The sequence below is a fragment of the Pseudophryne corroboree genome, chromosome 3, assembly GCF_028390025.1.
Source record: "Pseudophryne corroboree isolate aPseCor3 chromosome 3, aPseCor3.hap2, whole genome shotgun sequence".
NCBI classification, from domain to species: Eukaryota; Metazoa; Chordata; class Amphibia; order Anura; family Myobatrachidae; genus Pseudophryne; species Pseudophryne corroboree.
In genome coordinates, this window is record NC_086446.1 from 275,885,005 (window position 1) to 275,910,550 (window position 25,546).

Consider the following 25,546-nt stretch of genomic DNA (forward strand, 5'->3'; position numbering starts at 1 on the left):
AGCATAAATTAATTTATTTCTTCACATATATAACAACAAGCAGTAGGAGTGAGGTGTACAATGTGTATTAGGATTTATTTGCAGGCTGTAGAGATTGCTTGTTGGGTACAAAAACAGTAACAGCATTGATTCATTAACTGTACGAAGGATATGGAGAAAGTAAGATGACATCTTGTATTTATATAGCGATAATATGACAGCAAAAAAACAGCTGTACATTTTCATCCATCAGAGAGGAAAGGGGGATACTGTATAAATGAAGGAGGGGAGGCTAGGTGGATGGGAGGTGGTGGAAAGGTGAGCAATGGTTTGAACAAGTCTTAAAAGGGAGGTCCACCTTCATTTCATCACTTACTAGACCTGGTAGAACAAAATTTTCAAATGGAACGGTGTTAAACACAAACAAAACAAAATTACTATTTTTTCCTCTCATTCATAATTTCAAGCACCCTATAATCCTTTGCAGGTACCTCAAAGCCAGTGGCAGTATTATTTATTTATTTATTCATTCATTGACCCATTTTCCTTTGCAACAAATGAAGTAGTTTATGGGGTGGGGGTGGAGGGGGGGGGGGGGGGGTAAAAGGTTTGTGAAAAATATTTTACTGTGTAAATCTCTGTATCCATATTATTATGCCCTGGTTTTTAGTAGAAGGCATTTTTAAAGAAAGGAAAACGCACTTTGCGGTACTTTTTTTTCTTTTCTGAGAGATGCATTATTTTGATATGTCTCAGAGGCTCTATATGTATATATGAAACATAGGATACTACTTATGTAGGGATCCGGTAAGGATCCCGACTGTCGGGATCCTGGCAGTTGAAATAGCGACACCAGAATCCCGACACTGCTCGGAATGCTGGTGTCGGCATCCCAACTGGGATCACAATCCCAGCACCAGAATCCAGACAGCTGGGATCCCAAACGACTGACTGCCGGGCCGCTGGACAGTAAGCTGCTGGGGGAGGGATAGGCTGCGAAGGGCTAGGGTTAGGCTGTGGGGAGGGGGGTTAGTTTTAAGCTGCAAGGGGGAAGGGGGTAGGTATAGCCACCCCTGGGGAGGGATAGGTTAGGCTGTGGGGAGAAGGGGTTAGGTTTAGGGACCCCCCCGGGGAAGGGTTGCGGGAAGGGGGGGGGGGGGGGGTTAGGTTTAGGCACCACCGGCGGGGAGGGTTAGTGTTAGGGTGTGTGTGTGTGAAGGGGGGGGGGTTTAGGTTTAGGCTGCAGAACGGAAGGGTTTGGGTGGGCATTGGGGGAAGGTAAGTATACTTACATTCCCCCTGTTGGGAGTCTCACCATTGGGATGCCACAGACGGTATTCAGACCGCCGGTATCCCGACCACTGGCATATCGAACTCAACACCTTATGTATATTATCTTATTATGATGTATATCTATACTTTAAATATATATATATATATATATATATATATATATAAAATGTACAGCACCAATTCCATAGTCACTTTGGAGCTAATGCGTAATTGGCTGTAAAATAAGCATAATTTCCAAATGAAAATGTTGCATGCCAAAACTTATTTCCATTCCCTTATACCCCTTTCAGACATAGCTTTTCTACCTGGGAGGGCTTGCGGCTCGACCTGGATTTTGGTTGTGTGTGAACAGACCCGACCCTGGTCAGATGTCCCTGGTAGGCGACCCTGCTCGGTACCAGGGTTATTCCTGGGACTAACCCGGGTTGCCTCTAGTGTGAATGTGGTGTTCTGGATTTTTTTAGATCTGGATTCCGCTGAAAATACTTAATGGGCTGTTTGGAGCACTTGCAGAAGACATCATCTGCAGATGCCAGAGCACAATGAGCAATGACTCGCACTGAATTCCAGGGCAGACACGGGTACAGTGTGAGCAGATTTGACCTGGGAAATTCCCAGGTCTAAGGTGCAGTGTGAAAGGGGGTCCCTAGCTGGGACATGGGTCGAAGCTGTATTCAAAAACCTGGGTCGGAGCTATGTTGAGCTATGTCTCATGTCTGAAAGGGGTATGACAGAGTTCTAAATGAGTAGATGTGTCAGCTTTATGTCAGACACACGTCTCTAACACATGTCCATTGCGCTCATATTTTATGTGCAACAAACACAAACTGCAAAAAAAAAACCCTAATACAGCAGAAAAAACTCCCTGTTTTGTATACGCAAATTAGAAAAAAAAAGTTTTTTATCAGGCTCACAAAAGCACAATCTATGCCTAAGCAACACAGAAAGCCCCAATCACTGAGTCTTCACAAACAGCCAATAACAAGTAGTTCGCTAGTGCTGACAGCCATCATCATTCACTACTTGCATCTGAACTAACCACCTGCAAATAATATTGTTTTTCAGGCAAATGTGCTTTTTTTTTCATGGTTTTGCGTGAACACACCGAGACTGTACTTGGAACATGTTTAAAAGCGTTCACCTCATCCGGGCCCTCATTCCGAGTTGTTCGCTCACAAGCTGCTTTTAGCAGCTTTGCACACGCTAAGCCGCCGCCTACTGGGAGTGAGTCTTAGCTTATCAAAATTGCGAACGAAAGATTCGCAATATTGCGAAAAGACTTCTCTGTGCAGTTTCTGAGTAGCTCGAGACTTACTCTTCCAGTGCGATCAGTTCAGTGCTTGTCGTTCCTGGTTTGACGTCACAAATACACCCAGCGTTCGCCCAGACACTCCTCCGTTTCTCCAGCCACTCCCGCGTTTTTCCCAGAAACGGTAGCGTTTTTTCACACACTCCCATAAAACGGCCAGTTTCCGCCCAGAAACACCCACTTCCTGTCAATCACATTACGATCACCAGAACGAAGAAAAAACCTCGTAATGCCGTGAGTAAAATACCTAACTGCATAGCAAATTTACTTGGCGCAGTCGCACTGCGGACATTGCGCATGCGCATTAGCGACTAATCGCTCCGTTGCGAAAAAATAAAATAACGAGCGAACAACTCGGAATGACCACCCCTGTTCTGCAAAATCTTGTGCAGGCAAGAATAAGTGGCAGAATTGGCATGGGTGCATACAGTATATATACGTACACCCTCTGGCCAAGTACTCATCCTGCATCAGCTCCTTTGTTGTATAACATTTGTAGTGTTAGGTGCTAAGTACATTCAAGGTAATTGGAAAACCTGCATTTTACAGAAATTCATTAATAAAGTGCAGTACCTCCTTATAGTCTGTAGATGGTGCTATGTGTTTATTTGCAATTTCATATGAGGTCTAGCTTCCTCACAGACTACAATAGGATAGAGCTACATTTCAGGTTTGTATGATGCGACAGTTCCCATCAATTACATTTTTGGTCAATGGGATGGTTGGATCAAAGACTAAACAGAATGAATGAAGAGTAATGTTTATGTTTTTGAGTTGCCTCTGATCATTCCACCACCTCCTTGCCACCTTCCACTGACACTAAAGTTTCTTAAAGGTCAGACAACTCGCCGGAAAAGGTGCTGGGCTCCTCTTCTGACCTTGTACTGACCTTAAATTGACGCCTGAGGAATCCCCCATATCGTTTCTGATTGTCCCACTTTAATTTGGGCCGGATCCTGCGCATAAATCCCCCATAGCGTTTTTGAAGATCAGCTACCCCGTGTTCTGTCTCCACCCCCTGTTCTGTTTCCAATTCCTCTACCCCCTGTCCTGGCTCCATCTCTGGGTTCAGCACTATCCTCCTTTCTAACTCTATTCCCTGTACATTTTCCAGACTTCTTTTGGGGTATTTGCGCAGGAACCCTCCATAGCGTTTCCTCTCATCTTTAGCACTCCATGCCTTGTCTTCTTCCTCGGAATCCTCATTGACTTCAGATTCCTGCTCTGAGTTGGGTATTTCCTGGAGGTCTCTCTCCCCAAACTTCTGTAAGACACCACCATATGTCTTACTAGTTTCTCCCTTGTAGTTACTATTCTCTCGCTTAGGGTAGTTAAATAAGAATTTATTTTTATCCAATTTTTTAATAAATCCTCCATAACGTTTTACTGGCATATCCAGCAAATCTGAGGACATGGGTACTCTTTCCTGCTCCCTTTTGGAGACCTCTAGAACAGCTCCTAAAGTAGACAGGATCTTCTCACATCGCTCCCATTCGGTCATAGATGATAATGATTCTTCGCACTGCAAAGAGCAAACCTGTACAAATAAATATAGTAATCGGTGAAAATGACATCTACACCAACTTTACTAACATTGTTTTCATTATCTGTTAGACCATGGACACCTGAGATGTGCACGTGTCGTAGATAAGAGCAATGTAAAATACTTATCATGGACAACAATGCCGATTGCAGGTTCAAAAGACAGTAGAATATCTTTGTCTCGTCAGAATAACCCAGGATCAATAGTACATACATTTAGGTAACAGCCTTAATTCACTTTAAGCAACACTCTAAAATGTGATTCTAACAAGAGAAACAATAGAGGTGCATGTCATATATCTGGTCCAACCATTGCAGGTGAACTTCATACAAATCTTGATCTGAACATTTCTAGTCAATAACTGTACAGCTTGTTTGAGCATCCACACCTGACCTTATTCAGCAGAAGTAAACGGTTTATAGGACATGCTTTCAAACTTCAGTGCCCTTTTTCATTTCTTATATGCTCATGGGCATCTTGTGAACGGGTGTGGTATGGCTGCCCAATGGTCAAAAATTCCAATTAAACAATTCATATAAAAATTATGGTCAGTATTAAATTAGTCCTTTCCAGCTCGTAGGTCTGTCAGTCTATTATCCCCCACCTAGATGTTCTTTTACCTATCTTCTAGCAAAACTGAAGTTGATGATGTAGAGAAAAAAACCCTGTTTCTCCTTTATTTCTGCCTTTTGCCCGCTGTACAGATTATGTTGTGTAAGTATTATATCTCCGTGCTTGTTATCCCTTTTTTTGTTTGTTTTTGATTGTTTCTGCACTTCTGTATGCCAATTGTTTTTTATTTTTATTTTTATTCTTAAATCCCATGCCCTGTACATTGTTATATTAAATAAAAAATGTAATACGTTTTGTCCTTGATACTCTAAATTAATCTACATACCTCTTAAGAGAAATAGTGCTTGACCATGGTGATCATTCCGAGTTGATCGCTTGCTAGCAGTTTTTAGCAGCCATGCAAACGCTATGCCGCCGCCCACTGGGAGTGTATTTTAGCTTAGCAGAAGTGCAAACGAAAGGATCGCAGAGCGGCGGCAAATTTTTTTTGTGCAGTTTTAGAGTAGCTCAATACCTACTCAGCGCTTGCGATAACTTCACACTGTTCAGTTCCTGACGTCTGTTTTGACAACACGAACACGCCCTGCGTTCGACCAGCCACACCTGCGTTTTTACTGGCACGCCTGCATTTTTCCAAACACTCCCTGAAAACGGTCAGTTGACACCCAGAAATGCCCTCTTCCTGTCAATCACTCTGCGGCCAGCAGTGCGACTGAAAAGCTTTGCTAGACCTTGTGTGAAACTACATTGTTCTTTGTAAAAGTACGACATGCGTGCGCATTGTGCCGCATGTGCAGAAGTGCCTTTTTTTGCCTCATTGCTGTACAGCGAACAAATGCAGCTAACGATCAACTCGGAATCACCACCCATGTTAACCTTGTCAGAAGCTTCACTGTACTAATTCTTTGCTTGCTAGGACAGGTTATGTTAACCCCTTGAATGTTGACTTCCTAATTGTTGAAATTTTTACTGGCAGATACTGTATTATAGCATATACTGAGTATGTGCATTTGTGAATAAATTAGGTTCTTATCAACTTGAAAAATCAGGAGTGGTGACAGTAGAGAGGTGTGTGGGTGTGAGAGAACTGTTTTGCGGGTGCTTCAGCCAATCTGTAACCTGTATTAAAGGTGAGAGCAAGACTGAGTGCTTGACAACTGGTGTTCATAGGAGGAAAATATAAAATAGAAATGTTTTCCATTTATGTGCAATTGTATTTTCTGACAGAAGTAAACACATGTTGTTGCTTTTTTTTTGCTAACAAAATGCACTGTGCATACATACCAATTCTCCGTACACATGCCAACTAAGTCGCATTTAACATTTACAACCCTTGTGCCAATGATGCTGGAATGGGGATGGAGGGGGTGTGTAGGTACAGACAAATTACAATTATAGCTTGCTCATGCAAAAGTACCAATCCGACGCATATACATCTGTTTGGAGGTGAATCAATTGCGGGTGCTCAACTCCTGCTTCAAGTTGTAATATATGATAATGATGAACCGTGGCAGCATCTTATTGGGTGAATGCGCCTAAATTTCTCCCAATTATGCAAATATTTTTTATAATAATGCTGCTGGGTTTATTGACAGGATTACAGTAAAGTTAGTGATTGTTTCAAAAATTATAAAACATTTCCAGTCAGCTTGTACAGGGGGCCATGTAATGCATATGCATTATGTACTAAGGGGGTATTCAGGTTCAGACGGATTTGAGATGCAATCGCATCTCCCCATCTACCCCCGTAGTGCGCATGCGCAGTACCCACTCTGAGCGTGCGTGGGGGGGGGGAGGGGGAGGAGATGTGATTGCATCTCAGTTATGTGAACGCCTCTGTCTGTCAATGTCTGACAGGGGTGTCTACTCGGCGTTGGGCAGGCGTGTCGTCGGAAATGCGATCGCAGCCAGTTGCGGTTTTGCTATTTTAGCAAAACTGTAAGTGTAGCTGAATGAGGGCCTAATTTTAAGCATTTCTTGCTATAACTGTGAAGCAACACCTCCTGCCATGGCCTGGGCACATCTGTTCCCACTGTCTGCTGGAGTAAGCAGACAATTTGCTGAAGTGCACGCTTTTTACATTTGCAGGTCTCTCTATTGGTAGCGGAAAACGTATATTTTCTGATCGCATTTTAAGTTATTAGACACAACTTGTGTTCAGTTCTGCTTAGGCCCATTTATGTCTGCCTGCTTGCTGTCTATGGTATAGCTAAATGAAGCTGTGAATTTAGCTCCGCGGTATGGAATAGACAATAATAAGTTATAAAAATACATATTTCCTAATCACACATACAGGCAGAGGAGTCTACTGCTGCATGTCCTAGGGACACACAGGATGCCACACACACACAGACACACACACACACACACACACACACACACACACACACACGCGCGCAGAGGAGGCTGCTGCTGCATATCCTTGGGCAGCCCTGGCCAACCTGTGGTTCTCCAGCTGTTGTGAAACTGCAAATTCCAGCATGCCCTGCCACAGTTTTGGTATTAGGGAATGCAAAAGTTGTGGCAGGGCATGCTGGGAGCCACAGGTTGGCCAGGTCTGTCCTAGGAAGACACAGGATGCCACACACACACACACACACACGCACGCACGCACGCACGCACGCACGCAGAGAAGCGGACCTGGTAATGACAGTAGGGGATAGATTACTACAGTATAATGATCAACACACTCCTGATATAATACGTGCTACTGTAAAAGCTCTACTAATTTGATTGGTTGTACATTGTTCTATCTCCATCCATTACAAGATTGAGGACATTGATTCCAAAAACAAAAAAAAATCACATTGTTTCAGTTTTTGTTCTAGAATAGACTTTGTTACCACTAGGTTCAGTCTGTCCTTTTTTTTTTGCTTGTGACATGTTCACTTTTCTATGTTATTGGTGCCATTTCATGTACTGGTTTCCTTTATTGTGTACGGTCACTGGTTGATTTGTACTATGGGGGTCATTTCGAGTTGTTCGCTCGGTAAAAATCTTCGCATCGCAGCGATTTTCCGCTTGTGCGCATGCGCAATGTCCGCACTGCGACTGCGCCAAGTAAATTTGCTATGCACTTAGGAATTTTACTCACGGCATTTTCATCGTTCTGGCGATCATAATGTGATTGACAGGAAATGGGTGTTACTGGGCGGAAACAGGCCGTTTTATGGGCGTGTGGGAAAAAACGCTACCGTTTCCGGAAAAAACGCAGGAGTGGTCGGAGAAACGGGGGAGTGTCTGGGCGAACGCTGGGTGTGTTTGTGACGTCAAACCAGGAACGACAAGCAGTGAAATGATCGCAGATGCCGAGTAAGTCTGGAGCAACTCAGAAACTGCTACGAGGTGTGTAATCGCAATATTGCGAATACATCGTTCGCAATTTTAAGATGCTAAGATTCACTCCCAGTAGGCGGCGGCTTAGCATGAGCAAATCTGCTAAAATTCACTTGCGAGCGAACAACTCGGAATGACCCCCTATATTTCTCTCTTTTGGCTAATCCATGTTTGTATGTAAATGCATTTGCAATTGCGATTTTCTAGGCTATGGAGCTGCTAATGTTGGCAAGTGAAGCTGCCACCCAAAAATTAAAAGAGTTGCTCACTGGAGCCATTACAAACTTATTCTCAATTGCGTACACATTTGCAGCCTATACGCAAAAACAAAGAACATCGGGTCTAAGGGTTGGTCTATTGCTACGCAGACTGGACATGGCAGTAGCGATACAGATGCCATGTTTTAGCATGTACAAGCTCGTTTTTAGCTCGTACATGCGTTTTTCTAACCACTCCCTACTAACCTCTCCATATAGTCACTTCCTGTCAATCACTTCCTGTGACTTATCCATGAAATCCGCAGTGTGAGCGAGATGGCAGTGGCACCTTGATGCATTGTGCATTGCGATCGCAGCACATGCGCCGTCTGCTGATATTCGCTCCACTGCGTGACAATCGGCCAATATATACAAATATGAATTAGGCCTATTATCTCTTTCCAATGTTTGATAGATCTTCCTAAGGGTCAGCATGAAACCCTAATGCTTACTACTGCTTCCCCTACTCACTGGGATCAGAATTCAGCTTGATTGTGTTGTTTAACTGCTGTGGAGCCATTCTTTTCTAGAGCTGCTGTGGGTTAATATTGTAAATACAGAGGAGTCCTAGCTCATCTTTATTGCGAGCCACGGCAAATGTGGGTCATTTGCTGCAACTACCGTGTCCGTGATGATGATGGCTGTTATATAATACTGGATGTTGTTATTAGGGGGGAACCTTTTACTCTCCTTTATACAGGGCCGGTTCTAGGGTGTTCGGCGCCCTCCTGCAAACTCTAAATTTTGCGTTTGCGACTAGCTGCAATCGGTTCGTGAGAGTGCACACACCATGCGATCGTATGGATCGCGGGTGCATGCACACCTACGCATACCCACGGGCAAGCTTATCATGGCAAACGAGTGTCATTTGCCATGATTAGCCTTTAAGCTGAGAAAGGACACATCTGTTTGTCCTTTTGACATGTCTCTTTACAATGTTTCATAGTTTGACATGTAAAAAGAATGAGAGGGTGACAGGGAAAGGGTGAGAGTCAGTGGGTGACAGAGAGAGGATAGCAGGAGAGAAAGGGTGATGGGTAGAGGGTGAGAGTAAGTGGGTAACAGGAATATCAGTGGGTGACAGGGAGAGGGTAACTACAGTGATAGATAATGGGAGATGGGCACAGAGTGAAGCTAGGGAGAGGCAGTGGGCAACAGTGAGAGGCGGAAGGTGACAATGAGAGGTAGAGGGTGACAAGCAGAGGGTGAAAAAAGAGAATGACGGGGAGAGGGTGAGCATCAGTTGGTGACAGGAGAGAGAGGTGATGGGGAAAGGGGGAGAATCAGTGGGTGACAGGCATAGTTCGACAGGAGAGATAGGTGATGCGGAGAGGGGTGGGTAACAAGAGAGAGAGGTGACGGGGAGGGTTGGTGACAGGGAGTGACAGGAGAGAGAGGTGATGGGGAGAGGATGAGAGTGATTGGGTGACAGGACAGAGAGGCGACGGCTGTGGAGAGGCAGCGGGTGGCAGGCAGTGGAAAAAAATAGGAACATAACAAGTCCGGCCTTACAGTCCCATGAAGAGAAAACACTTTCCCATGAAAAGAAAACACTTCCTATGGTACAGTAAGTCACTGCCACTGCTAGGTAGTCCCTGCGGGTGGCAGATTTTACAGGGGGGATGCAGCCCTGTAGTCCATAAGTAAAATCTGTCACTCCTAGTGACCTTTATGCAACTTATGAAGGTATCCTATTACCCACGGTCATTGATTGTGGGTAATTGTGTCTCCGGGGGGCTATTCAATTAGCCCTGATAAGCCTGTGCGAGACATGACTTATAATGGATTTTCTTTCATCTACCTCCCCACAATGATTAATTAAGCAATTAATCCCCCTCCCCACACGCTACACCACAGCTACCCTGCAGCCCACCGCCCGCACACACTACACTACCGCCACTACCCAGCACACATTATATGCTACTTTATCCACCCCAGCACACACTTTATCCACCCCAGCACACAGTAACATACCAGTTTATCACCCCCACCCCAACACACAGTCACATACCAATTTATCCCCCCACCCCAGCACACAGTAACATACCAGTTTATCCCCCCACCCCAACACACAGTCACATACCAATTTATCCCCCCACCCCAGTACACAATCACATACCAATTTATCCCCCCACCCCAACACACAGTAACATACCAGTCTATCCCCCCCATCCCAGCACACAGTAACATGCCACTTTATCCCCCCACCCCACCACACAGTAACATACCACTTTATCCCCCCCACCCCAACACACAGTAACATGCCACTTTATCACCCCACCCCACCACACAGTAACATACCACTTTATCCCCCCCACCACAACACACAGTAACATGCCAGTTTATCCCCCCCACCCCAGTACACAGTAACATACCAGTTTATCCCCCTACCCACCCCAGTACACAGTAGCATACCAGTTTATCCCCCCCACCCCAATACACAGTAACACACCAGTTTATCCCCCCCACCCCAACACACAGTAACATGCCACTTTATCCCCCCACCACAACACACAGTAACATGCCAGTTTATCCCCCCCACCACAACACACAGTAACATGCCAGTTTATCCCCCCCCACCCCAGTACACATTAACACACAAGTTTATCCCCCTACCCACCCCAGTACACAGTAGCATACCAGTTTATCCCCCCCCCCACCCCAATACACAGTAACATACCACTTTATCCCCCCCACCCCAGTACACAGTAACATACCAGTTTATGCCCCCCACCCCAACACACAGTAACATGCCACTTTATCCCCCCACCACAACACACAGTAACATGCCAGTTTATTCCCCCCACCCCAATACACAGTAAAATACCACTTTATCCCCCCCACCCCAGTACACAGTAACATACCAGTTTATCCCCCCCACCCCAACACACAGTAACATGCCACTTTATCCCCCCCACCCCAGTACACAGTAACATACCAGTTTATCCCCCTACCCACCCCAGTACACAGTAGCATACCAGTTTATCCCCCCCCCACCCCAATACACAGTAACATACCAGTTTATCCCCCCCACCCCAACACACAGTAACATACCAGTTTATCCACTCCACCCCAGTACACAGTAGCATACTAGTTTATCCCTCCCCACCCCAATACACAGTAACATACCACTTTATCCCCCTCACCCCAACACACAGTAACATACCAGTTTATCCCCCTCCCCCAACACACAGTATCATACCAGTTTATCCCCCTCCCCCAACCCCAGCATACAGTAACGTGCCACTTTAGCCCCCCCCCCCCCCCCCCCACCCCCCTTCCCCAGCACACAGTAACATGCCACTTTACACACACTAATATGCCATTTCTCCCTACCTGGTCCTGAATCCACCATTGATGAGAGGGGACTCAGGGGAGGGCCGTGCTGAAGACTGCTGTGAGAGGGGGGGGGGAAGAGAGGAGGTGGGGATGACGCTCCTGCCTCCCAGCTTGACATGTGCAGCAGGGACGGACAGGGAAGGGGGAGGGCTCTGACACAGGAGGAGACCGAGGTACTTGTGTTCATGCTGCCAGCACCGCTTCTGCTTGTCACATGGTGTGACAGTCGCAGACTGCGGCAGCTGGCACCAACACTGCGCATCAGCAAGGTACAGTAGCAGAGCAGGGAGAGCACCTTTAGTGCCAGGCGCCTCCCTGGTTTGCAGACCTTGCTGAGCGGCTAGCGCTGGCACTGCCTGTATATATATGCCCCCAATATGCCCAATTTGGAGTTCTTTAAGGATATCCCAAATTTGCTTCTCTAAAGGAATACCCAGAATCTACCAGTAGGAGGTAACTACCTGTCATTGATTGTGCGCGTGACCTCTCTAGCTCTGACCCAGATTTATGGGCAGAGGGTTCACAGCAGAGTATGCATTTATTAATCTTGTTACATGGTCTATGTTATAAACATATAAATGAAAATTTAGACAATAATCAAAGGCACTTGAATCTGTAATACTGAATATAACACGTACAATACTAAATATAAATGAACAAATATATATGAAAAATTATGGAAAAGGGAGGATACGATACTTTGCTTACACATTTTTTTTTTGATACTTGGGAATGTTAGTTCAAAGTAGTCGTTCATACATGTACATATAAAATAATAATAGTGTAACAGAGTTTATAACAACAAACAAAATCCAAAATAAACAAATCTTAGTGAAGATTCAGGGTATATTGCAACCCTTTGCAGTTGTGCTTACTTAGCTTTTGTAGAATATGCTTTCATATTGTATACAGAATTGATTCCTTTCTTACAAATTCCTTCCTTGTGGCCTTTGTAAAGTCATTTTGGTCTGCAATCTTCCTGCTCATCTTCATATACTTTACAACTGCCGCTGATGCCGCTGCCTATCTACAGGAATCCAATTTACCTCTGGATGCTACCACTTTCGTCTCCGAAATTGAAATACCTGTATGCCGCTCCTTCCTCCCTTCTTGGTGTGCTGTCTTTAATTGGGTGTAGTATGGTATGCCGGCGGCCGGGCTCCCGGTGGCCAGCATACCGGCGACGGAATCCCAACCGCCGGCATACCGACTGCTGGGCAAGCGTAAATGAGCCCCTTGCGTGTTCACTGCGCTCGCAACACTGGCTCGCCATGCTATCTATTCTCCCTCCAGGGGGCTCGTGGACCCCCAATAGTCAGAAAAGGTGTCAGTATGCTGGGTGTCGGGATTTCGGCGCCGGTATACTGTGCGCCGGGATCCCAACAGCCGGCAAAGTAAATACCACCCCTTTAATCTCTTATGATTACTCGCCATGTTACTTTAAGGCACCAATACATACATTACCTATGAAGTACAAAAAAACATTAAGGGCCTAAAATCTGGTAAGGATTTTGGTCCTGACTGATTAAATGGAGAATACTACAACCTTCTGTCTACCAGGATTAGCACTACCCTCATGCCAACTTTCAGTTACATACTTTATAATAAACTGCTTCCTGCTTACTTTAATTCGGCAGTTATTAAGGTTTTACCAAAACTAGGCAAATACCACAAATGTTCTTGGTCCTGTAGACCTATTTTTCTTCTTACACCGACTATAAAATACTATTGAAGATCCTGGCGGATAGATTGACAATTGCATTACCTTCATAGATCCATTAAGATCAAACAGGTTTTTGGGGGGTACACATTTGCAGCATCTACACCGAAAACATTGCCTACTCGAGTTATGGGGTGTACACACGGTGAGATATTTTGTTACAATTTTGCCTATATAGTCAAAATGGTAAGAAAAGTTAGTGCAGATCATAAGGTGAAAGTCAGTTTGCGATCCCGATGTGATGCCGATGCGTGGTCCCGCGTGGTCGGCATCGCAAGCATAGATAGACTGTGCAGGCAAGTCAATTTTGACTATCTCATAGAAAAGATAGTCAAAATTGACACTTAGCCAAAATCGCACATAGGGGGTCATTCCGAGTTGATCGTAGCTGTGCTAAATTTAGCACAGCTACGATCGTTAACTCAGACATGCGGGGGGATGCCCAGCACAGGGCTAGTCCACCCCGCATGTCAGTGCCGCCCCCCCCCCCCCCCGCACAAATACAAAAGCATAGCACAGAGGCGATGCCTTTGTATTTGAGGAGTAACTCCCGGCCAGCGCAGCTCCTGCGGCTGGCCGGGAGTTACTCGTCGCTCCCGCTGGCTGCAGTGGCTGTGCGAGGCGTCACACAGCCGCTGCGGCCCGCCCCCCAACGGTCCGTCCACGCCTGCATTGGCCGGACCGCTCCCCCTAAACAGCGGCTTAACACCGCCGTTCAGCCCCCTCCCGCCTAGCGACCAGCTCTGTCTCAGAGACGATCGCTAGGTAACGAAAGCTGCCATGCGCCGGCGCACTGCAGCACCGGCGCATGCGCAGTTCCGACCCGATCGCTGCGCTGCGACAAACTGCAGCGAGCGGTCGGGTCGGAATGACCCCCATAGTCAGTATCGCAAGCACAGTCATTATGTGCTTGCGATACTGACTTAGTCCCTGTCGCATAGAGAGAATCGGGGTCAGCCCGAATCTCACCATGTGTACACACCTTAAGTCCATAGGCAAACGCAGGGGGGGGTTCCGGTTGCCTGGAACCCCCCCCCCCCTCCTCTTGGCAAGTGGCTCAAATTATCAATGATACATAATACGATTACCAGAGCTGCCACTACAACATGCAGATTAAGGGACAGAACAGAAATACTGCTCATTCCCGGTGATAGCAGCTTCCTTTACCAAGTTTGCTGTGTGTTTGGATCTGAGTCCTCAATCAATGCACTGGACCAGAGAGTAGCTACCAGGAAGAAGAGACAGGAGCCGTACCATGAGGTGGGAGAATGTGTGCTTAGAAAGTGCAAAACTGATTCTATGGCTGTATGTTTGTTTTTATTTATTATTTAAATATGTTTGATACAGCCTATACTATAAAACAGAGGTTCCCAAACTGTGTGCCGTGGCTCCCTGGGGTGCCTCGGGACACTTGCAGGGGTGCCCTGGGTTGGTGGTCCAGGACCAATTCAAATTATCCATGGTCAATATAATAGGCAAAACCAGTGCTGGTGGCTGCCAGTCATAAAATATGTGGCCAAATAGAAGCAAATCTTGTCCCTCACCACACAACTGACCCTAAGGATGACATATAGACGTGATTTACTTAATGTAATATTTCTTTTTAAATTCCTCAATAAGAAATTTTTGGCCTAGGGGTGACGTGAAAATAATTCTAATATTCTAGGGCGCCGTGATTCAAAAAAGCTTGGAAACCACTGCTATAGAACATCTATAGTGTGTTAAATATTAATACTGTATTCCATACAGTATCCAGTGTATAAAAAGACCAATGTTTACATTAATATCCAGGGTCTTTACTAGGTTCCTCTACTGCTCTCCCAGACTCCCGCACTTGCACCAATGTTCTGCAAAGTGGTAGATTGTGGAATGCATTTGGAAACCCCCCTCTAGAAATCCTGCGTTTGCCACTGAAGTCTATGGTCACTCAGAATGGTCGCCACCGACTGAGATGCTGGAGATGTGTTTCCTGTGTAAATGATCGCAGTCAGCGACTGATACACTCCCTGAATAGGGTGTAGGATTAGTCCCCGTTACCTCCCACAGAACAGCCGCTCCTTGTCAATCACTTGTGTGTGGATACTTACTGTACGCATAATTGCAATTCAATTGCTGCGCATTGCAGCAGAGATGTATGTGCAGTCCACCGATAACAGCTCAATTGCAAAAACATTGACATAGCGTGCAACTATGAATCAGGCCCTTTGTCCATTATATTTTTTAACGTGACATTTTTTTCATGTTGTTACTTCCACAAAATGTTCCTCAACGACTTATTTTCTTGTTCACTGTGATACTGTTACTATGTGTGTGATAACCAGTGATGGACTGGGCCTCCATTTCGGGTCAGGCACTCGTGAATGCGCGCTCGTCACGGGGGTGGGGGCGCGCGCTCATCACAGGGGCGATCCATCACGTAATACGGGGGTGTGCCGCAAGTCATTGGGGGGCGTGGACTCGTGGCATGCCCCCATTACCATGGCGATGCTTGCTGGGGGCGCGCAGCGAGTCCGTGGGTGTTGACGGGTGGAGACGGGTGGGGGCGGCTCAACCAGAGACTGATAGGGGCAGCTCAACCGGCTGTCTAAGGGACCAGCCCACCTGCCCTTTGGCCCTTCTGGCATATGCCAGAAGTGCCAGATGGCCAGTCTGGCCCTGGTGATACCCCTAGAGCGGGTGAGAGGGTCTTCTTCCAATAACAGCCACTCCTGTTCCCATAGAGCTGTATGCACTTACCGTTTCTTGAGATGCCGCTTGGTCTTAGACCTCTAGCAGTAGGGGCTCACACAATAGGCTGGGACCACAGGGTAATAAACCTGGAGTGTAGCATCTGGCAGAGCCGGCCTTAGCCAATTTGATGCCCTAGGCAAAATTTTGGCTTGTGCCCCCTAGAACCACAGCTAGTTGTGCATCTGACCCAGCAACACTCAGGCAGTGGGGCACAACAGGTGTTTACCATGTGCCACTGTGGGCCAGTTCAACCCTGCATAATGCCACACAGTAATGCCCATAATACACAGAATTCCACACAGTATTGCACCTTAGACATATGCCCCGTATTAATAATGCCCATAATTCCACACAGTAATGCACCTTGCACATAACCCCCACATTAGTAATGCTAGTAGCTTTTTTTATAAAGCTGGCATGCTTGCAGTCAGTGTGTGTGCCCATGCAGCTCCCTGGATCCGTGACTGCTTTTTGTGAGATGGGGGTGGCAGGATGGGTGGGTGCATGCTTGCGATCGTACCCGTTAAAGGGGCACCCGTACAAGGGATGTGACCTCACAGAGTATGCCGTCCTTTGCAAGCCTCAGCCTTTATTTTCGCTTGCTAGACACAGATAGCAGCAAAGTCCAGATACTGCCATTCTTGCTGGTTGCACAAAAAGACCAGTATCAAACATGTAGCAACTGTCCATTCTCTTCACTTTTCAGCATGTTTGCTGGTGTCTGTTACTCCTGGCAACTGCATGCCCTTTATTTTATACTGTGGGAGCAATATGCTCTGCCCTCCAGTCTGATGTGCCCGAAAGTCATGCTGCACTAAAGTTTCATATAGAAATAGTGCAACGCAACTTACTGACCACGTTACAGTGCTGGATGGCAGGGGAATTTTACGGCATGGACTGAATGAGAAATAAAGTGTGGAGAGAACACTGCTCATGTTATGTCCCTGCAGAAACCTGGGGTTTGCAGAGGGATAAGGGACACACACAGGATGGCAGGGTCTCCCTCCCCCATGTTCACAAGCAGTATAGGTGATGTCAGATTTAAATGGAGCAGTCTTCCAAAATACACATGTGGTATCATAAGGAGCCATCCAGTAATAACCTTATATAGTCAGTGAAAATGTCACAGGTCCAGTAATTGCAGTTACTGCTCTTCTGCTGTCTGAGGTCTCACAAGTCTGGGGCATTGAAGCATGTCGGAGGGAGTTTAAGGGACTGTCTACATTCTATTTGACAAATGTAAACAGCAGTACTGATTGAATACATTTGGAAAGTAACAGATAGTTTGCAGACTGTCCCTCCCAGCATGAGATGCTTGGATGCCCCTAGACACATAGACATGCAGACTGTCCCTCCCAGCATGAGATGCTTGGATGCCCCTAGACATGCTTGGATGCCCTAGGCAAATGTTTAGCCTGCCTATAGCTAAGGCCGGCTCTGGCAGCTGGCAAGGCATGGCTGGGGTTAACTGCAAACAGACTTAGGCTAGGTAAAGCAGGCTAAGCTGATGCATACCTACCGACATTCTGGCTGCCCCATTCAGGAAGGGGAAGCCAGGTCAGAGCAGTGGGGGGCGTGGTGCAGCATGGGATGGACAACAATGTATTGGGGCGGGACCACATGATTGCATCATCGTAGTCCCACCCCCATTACATAATGCCAAGATTACCAGCATTGCTAGGCAGGAGGCGGGGATAGGAACCCCAGACCTCCCACTTTGGAGATGTGTGGGGGTTGCGGGCGCCCGGCCTGGATACTTGCCCATTCTTCCAGGGGGGCCAGGAGCACCACCTCATTATCAGGAGTCTCCCAGCCATTCTGGGAGAGTAGGCAAGTATGCTGATGTGACTGAAGACAGCAGGACTTGATGATAACTGGTGCACGACAAAGCAGGAGTTAGTTGCAGGCTGACTAACAGGTTATGCTGATTGAAAACTACTGAACTAGGAGTGTGCAGGATTCACAACAAGACAAAGGTGACTGGAGATGTAAGGCATTAGTTGCAGGTGAAAACAGCCAACAATGATTAACTGCTGAGAAACAAACAGGTTTTGGGTGTGTACTGATTGAAAGCAGAATACTGGAACCTAGTTGCAGATAGACTAGCTGAATGAATAAAGTGACTAGACTGCAGTCTGCAATAACAGAGAGGATGCAAACTCAGTGGATAAACTGTGACTGGAATACAGGTTCACATGTTCCGGAGATACTGTAGTGTGATGCAGGCATGACTGGAGTGGATGTACTCAGAAAAAGAGTTGGGAGGATATAATCACAAAGACTTGGCAAGAGCCTAGACTTGGACCAGGACAAGACACAAGTAACTGTAGGGTGAAGGCAAGACAATGACACAGAGCAGGTTTGGACACAAGATGGCAGGTACAAGGTAGGATCCAACAAGGCACGGGTGCAGGACTAGCAGGGACTGCACACAGAGGACTGAGACAGAATGCAGGAATGCAGGTACACAAAGGCAGGGAACCAGGACTCAGGAACAAACAGACAGACTGGGAACTGTACAGGGTCAGCGACCGTGTGATGACCTCTAAGGTGCAGGAACTAGGGAATATCACTGGTAACAGGAACTGCCCAGAGTCCCTAATGAAAGGGAGCCAGACCAATCATAAGAGACATCAGGCTGGAGTCAGGTAACAAGGCATTCCAAACAAGGCATTCCAAACAGGTGTGCTGGTAGCAGCCAGTATCCCAGTTGCTAGGAAACAGCTGGAATACATACAGGAATGAGTCGCAGCACCAACTCATACCAGATACTTGGGAAACTTATTTTCTGTTTGACTATATTTGTTATCAGCTTATCTTTCTCTGCTGAAAAATGTTAATAAAAAAATATATATAAAATTATAATATGCGTGACACAGTGTAAACATTATGCATAATAATTTAGCAGTTATAGAGAAGGACTCATTACCTCTTTTAAAAATGAATTGTGCGCTTAAGCATTTACTTCCTCTGAACTTTAGATTCAGAGCCGCTGTATTCAGCTGGTTACTTAGCAACCAAGATGCTATACTCATGCTCCTAATTTTAAAACCTCCAGTTAAGTGCAGCCAGCATGTTTTTTTTAGCAAAAGACATTATTAGCAAGACTTATATCAATTATATTAATTGTGTTTTTATAAAAGTTTTTTTTGTACAGTTTAAATATTATTTTTATGATTGATGTATATGTAGGAAAGTTTTATATTCATTTTGGACCCTGAACTGGTAGTAAATTCCACTGATAGACAAATATGGAGAAAGTCACACTGCCTTGATAAAGAGTCTATGACTCGAAACGCGTTAGGGTTTGAAGGACTACACATATCAGGACTTGATGAGCAGGAATATTGCTCACCAGAACCAAAGGAATGGAGGGAAGAGATTCTAAATTCCTCCAATGTTTATATTACATCACCCCTTTGAAATGATTCCAGAGCTTATTGATTCTGAAGCAAAGTATTTTTTATGGGTTCAGTATGATAACGAGTTTTATGGTAAGAACTTACCTTTGTTAAAACTCTTTCTGCGAGGTACACTGGGCTCCACAAGGAAAGACATAGGGGTGTAGAGTAGGATATTGATCCGAGGCACCAACAGGCTCAAAAGCTTTGACTGTTCCCAAAATTCATAGCGCCGCCTCCTCTATAACCCCGCCTCCCTGCACAGGAGCTCAGTTTTTAGTTAACCAGCCCAATGCAGTAGCAGGAAAAGAGACAACAACAGTTAGTAGCCACATACACCACACTCTCACGACAGGAGAAGTGTCAGCGGCTAATGCCATACCAACCCAAAGAAGCTAAGTGCGTCAGGGTGGGCGCCTTGTGGAGCCCAGTGTACCTCGCAGAAAGAGTTTTAACAAAGGTAAGTTCTTACCATAAAACTCGTTTTCTGCTGGGGGGTACACTGGGCTCCACAAGGATAGACATAGGGGATGTCCTAAAGCAGTTCCTTATGGGAGGGGACGCACTGTAGCGGGCACAAGAACCCGGCGTCCAAAGGAAGCATCCTGGGAAGCGGCAGTGTCGAAGCCATAGAACCTAATGAAAGTGTTCATGGAGGACCACGTAGCCACCTTGCACAATTGTTCAAGGGTCGCACCACGGCGGGCCGCCCAAGAAGGTCCAACAGACCGAGTAGAATGGGCCGTAATGTGAGCAGGAGCTGACAGACCAGCCTTCACATAAGCATGTGCAATCACCATTCTAATCCATCTGGCCAAAGTCTGCTTGTGAGCAGGCCAGCCCTGTTTGTGAAACCCAAACAGAACAAAGAGAGAATTAGATTTCCTAAAAGAAGCAGTTCTCTTCATATAGATACGTAGAGCCCGTACCACATCCAAAGACCGCTCTTTGGGAGACAGATTAAGAGAGACAAAGGCCGGTACCACAATCTCCTGATTAAGGTGGAACGAAGAAACCACCTTAGGCAAATAACCGGGACGAGTCCTAAGAACCGCCCGGTCACGGTGAAATATCAGATATGGGGAACTACAAGACAAGGCACCCAAATCCGACAATCTTCTAGCTTAGGCAATAGCCAGCAGAAACACCGCCTTAAGGGAAAGCCACTTAAGATCAGCTGAACCAAGAGGTTCAAACGGAGACTCTTGTAATGCCTCCAAAACCACCAACAAGTCCCAAGGAGCCACAGGCGGGACATAGGGAGCGTGGATACGCAACACACCCTGAGTAAAGGTATGCACATCAGGTAAGGTCGCAATCTTTCTCTGAAACCACACCGACAAGGCAGATATTTGCACCTTCAGGGAGGCCAGACGCAGGCCTAAGTCCAGGCCCTGCTGAAGAAAAGCCAACAACTTGGCTGTACTAAACTTGGAAGCGTCATAATTGTTAGATGCGCACCAAACAAAGTGAGAATGCCAGACCCTATGGTAAATCCGAGCAGAAGCCGGTTTCCGGGCCCACAACATAGTTTGAATGCCCGCATCAGAAAACCCTTTAGCCCTCAAGACAGAAGCTTCAAGAGTCACGCCGTCAAAGACAGCCGGGCTAGGTCCTGGTAGACACAGGGGCCCTGAACGAGGAGGTCTGGGCATTGTGGAAGTAGAATTGGACGCTCTGACGATAGGCTCTGCAGGTCTGAGAACCAGTGCCGTCTGGGCCACGCTGGAGCTATGAGAAGCAGAATTCCTCTTTCTTGCTTGAACTTCCGAATTACCCTGGGCAGGAGTGACACCGGAGGGAACACGTACGGCAGCCGAAACCTCCACGGCACCGCCAGCTCATCCACGAATGCTGCTTGAGGATCCCTTGTCCTTGCTCTGAAGACCGCAACCTTGTGATTGTGTCGAGACGCCATCAGATCTACGTCTGGAAGGCCCCACTTTTCCACTAGGAGTTGAAACACTTCTGGATGGAGGCCCCACTCTCCGGCATGTATGTCCTGACGACTGAGAAAGTCCGCTTCCCAATTCAGGACTCCCCGGAATGAATATTGCAGATATGGCCGGTAGATGGCCTTCTGCCCATTGCAGAATCCGTGAGACTTCCTTCATTGCCAAACGGCTTCGAGTGCCGCCTTGATGATTTATGTAAGCCACTGTGGTGGCGTTGTCCGACTGTACTTGAACAGGACGGTTCTGAATTAAATGCTGGGCCAGATTCAACAAATTGAAGACCGCCCGCAATTCCAGAATGTTGATCGAGAGGAGAGATTCCTCCTTGGTCCACCACCGGCCCTGAAGGGAGTGTTGCTCCAGCACCGTGCCCCAACCTTTTAGACTGGCATCTGTCATCAACAGGACCCAGTCGGATATCCAGAAGGGACGGCCCCTACACAATCATTGGTCCTGGAGCCACCAGTGCAGCGACAGACAGACCTCCGGAGTCAATGAGATCATGTGAGATCTGATCCGGTGAGGAAGCCGTCCCACTTGGCTAGAATCAGCCTCTGGAGGGGGCGAGAATGGAATTGAGCATACTCCACCATGTCGAATGCTGACACCATGAGGCCCAGCACCTGCATCGCCGAATGTATCGACACTTGCGGATGAGAAAGGAAGCAACGAATCCTGTCCTGAAGCTTCAGGACTTTCTCCTGGGACAAGAACAACTGCTGGTTGTGAGTGTCCAATAGCGCTCCCAGGTGCACCATGCTCTGAGCAGGGACCAGGGAGGATTTCTTCCAGTTGATGAGCCACCCGTGGGCTTGCAGAAACCAGACAGTCATATCCAGATGACGTAGGAGAAGTTCTGGGGAATTTGCCAGGATCAACAAGTTGTCCAGATACGGCAGGATCCCGATCCCTTGACGGCGGAGTACCACCGTCATCACCGCCATAACTTTTGTGAAAACTCGCGGAGGCGTAGTTAAACCAAAAGGTAACGCCCGAAACTGGTAATGGAGGTTGCCAATCGCAAACCTCAGGTACTGCTGATGTGACACTGCTATAGGAATATGCAGGTAAGCATCTTATATGTCCAGGGAGACCATATAATCCCCAGGTTCCAAGGCCAGAACTATAAAGCGAAGGGTTTCCATACGGAACTTGGAAACTTTCACAAACCTGTTCAATGCCTTGAGATTGAGAATGGGCCGAGAGGACCCATTCGGTTTCGGGACTAGAAACAGCGGAGAATAGTACCCCCGGGCCCTCTGAGCAAGAGGCACCTGTACTACCACTCCTGTATCCAGGAGGGTCTGTACCACCGAGTGTAGAGTTTTTGCCTTTGTCTGGTCCAAAGGGACGTCTGTCAGGCAAAATTGATGAGGGGGACGGTTTTTGAAGGCTATGGCGTAACCTCGAGTGATGACTTCCCGTACCCAGGCATCTGAAGTGGTCTTCAACCATTCCTAGGTATACCCTAGAAGCCGGCCCCCCACCCTGGGATCCCCCATGGGGAGGCCTGCCCCGTCATGCGGCAGGCTTATCTGTCTTGGAAACTGGCTGACGGGCAGCCCAGGCTCTTTTGGGCTTCGGCTTACCAGGTTTGGAAGTGCGGGCCTGCTTGTGGTACGCCTGACCTTTTGCTTTACCTGAAGGACGAAAGGGGTGAAAGGAAGTACCTTTAGCCTTCGACCCAGAAGGAGCGGTACTTGGCAGACAGGCAGTTTTGGCAGTAGCCAAGTCAGCCACTATCTTATTTAAGTCCTCCCCAAACAGAATATCTCCCTTGAAAGGGAGTACCTCCAGGGTGTTTCTAGAGTCCAGATCCACAGACCAGGATCTCAGCCACAATATCCGGCGAGCCAGGACTGATGTAGTAGAGGCCTTGGCTGCTAGAATACTGGCATCAGAAGCCGCCTCTTTAATATAGTGAGAAGCTGTGACAATATATGACAAGCATTGTCTAGCATGGTCAGAAGAGATTTCAACTTCCAACTCTAGGGTCCATGCTTAAATATCCTCTGCAGCCCAAGTTGCTGCAATAGTGGGCCTTTGTGCAGCACCCGTGAGGGTGTAAATCGCTTTCAGACAACCCTCCACACGGTTATCTGTAGGCTCTTTCAGAGACGTGACGGTAGTGACAGGTAGAGCTGGGGAAACCACCATCCTAGCCACATGCAAGTCTACTGGAGGAGGCGTTTCCCAATTTTTAGACAGCTCTGGCGCGAGGGGATAGCGAGCCAGCATTTTGAGGCACAAACTTCTTCCCTGGGTTTCCCCAGGATTCCTGACGTATATCCACTAGGTTGTCAGAATGAGGTAAAACTTGTTTAACCACCTTCTGACGCTTGAACCTATATGGTTTCTTAGGAGGGACGGATGGCTCGAGATCATCCGTAATCTGTAGAATCAACTTAATAGCCTCCAAAAGATCAGGAACATCCACATGTGAACTACCCACCCCATCAGAAGTATCTATGTCAGAATCTGTGGGGTCAGTATAAGCGCCATCTTCATCAGACGAGGTGTCAGTGACAGCAGTGGACTGTGAAGAGGTAATAGCTCACTTAGAGGACCCTATGGTCTTAGGCGAGCGAGGGTCAGACTTTTTAGTAGTCAAGGACTGGTTACATTTTTCAATTGAGCAGACAAGTTATCTGCCCACGGCGGGTTAGCCGCGGGGACCACATACGGTTGAACCGGCATAAGAGGTCCCATAGGGGGTGTTAGTTTAGTAACTAGCATATTTAGAAGCGTGGAGAAAGTAGCCCACGGTGGGTCATTATGGACCCCCGTTGCCACAGTCCCACTGGGGGGCAAGGAGCTTCAGCAACATCGGCAGTGTGTTCAGCCCCAGAACCGTTACCTTCAGAAGCAGACATGATATAACTTGCAATATCAGGTAACACAGTACAATTGTCAGCAGCACAATACCTCTTGCCCAAACCCCTGCGCAGTGTAGTCAGTACAAGCTGAGATACAGGAGAGATATGGTGACTAAAATCACAGAGAAAAATACCTATTAGAGTATATCTTGTGAATATCCTACATTATAATAAAACCTGACGCACCAAGCCCCCTCAGGTTATAAAATATAGGGATAGCAAGTTGAGTGAGAGACACGAAATGGAAATCACTCAGCAAGCTAATGCACACACATACAGTTACAGTTATACAATGCAGAGGTTATTGTCAACAATAATACTGCACTGGACCAGCTTATATATATATATATATATATATAGCTCTGTAATCAATAGATATAACACTGCACAGTAAGAACTGCATGTATATCACAGGGTACTTGTACCTGAGAACCCTGACTAAATGCACTCTTTCTTAACTATCACTGTCTAATTGACATGTAGAATACTTAAGTGTCATGTAAAGTCACAGCACTGACAACCAGGCGGCTTTACAAAGGAGGATTTGCCCAAGCAGTCCCAGGAACAGTGTAGCTGAGAGAAATGGCGTCCAAACACTGACAGGGAGTGAGGGAGAGACAGATATGCAGCTCCAGGGCGGGAACATTTACTGGAAATGGCGCCCTGGGGCTGGGGGAGGGGCTCCAGGTCTAAGCCTTATCCGCTCTGCTGGCAAAACCACCTGGTACAGCGGGCTACACATAAAAAGGTTTTAAGAGAAAACCTGACCTGCACCCATGCCCTGGTGATCTAGTGGGATTGCCTGTACTGCCACAGTGTCCACTGCCAGCGTGCGCGGCCCGCCTCCCACCGGCCGCGCTGGATCGCGATACAGCACGGGTCCCGCGAGCGGGACCCACTCACCACCTCCCGAAGCGCGGCCACGCGATCCCAGGGAGCCCCAGTCATGTGTGCCTGACCAGAAGAAAACCGGAGCCTCCTGCTGTAGTTACCCGGCAACCAGGGTGCGGGAATGTACAGCGCCGCTGGGGAGAGATGGAGCTGCAGCAGTGAATGTCTCCAGACATGTACACACTGCTGCAGCCCTTGAAGTCTTCATTTTTCTTCTAAAAAAGTTCTTCTTAGGGCTGCCCAGAGCAGCCTCTCTGTTATGTGCCTGCTATCTGCGGCACCAACTACAAAACTGAGCTCCTGTGCAGGGAGGCGGGGTTATAGAGGAGGCGGCATCTTGGGAA

At 47.0% G+C, this 25,546-nt stretch overlaps 1 protein-coding gene across 1 annotated transcript in view; it reads right to left on the bottom strand.

Moving 5' to 3' along the window:
• The window catches only part of PDYN (prodynorphin), a 60,601-nt gene that overhangs the window by 8 nt on the left and 35,047 nt on the right, over window positions 1-25,546 (bottom strand). Inside the window, exon 3 of the mRNA XM_063963489.1 lies at window positions 1-4,118. This exon is cut by the window's left edge and continues 8 nt beyond it. Coding sequence (XP_063819559.1) covers window positions 3,411-4,118 — 708 coding nt within the window. The 3' untranslated portion in view covers window positions 1-3,410. The remainder of the gene's footprint in view (window positions 4,119-25,546) is intronic.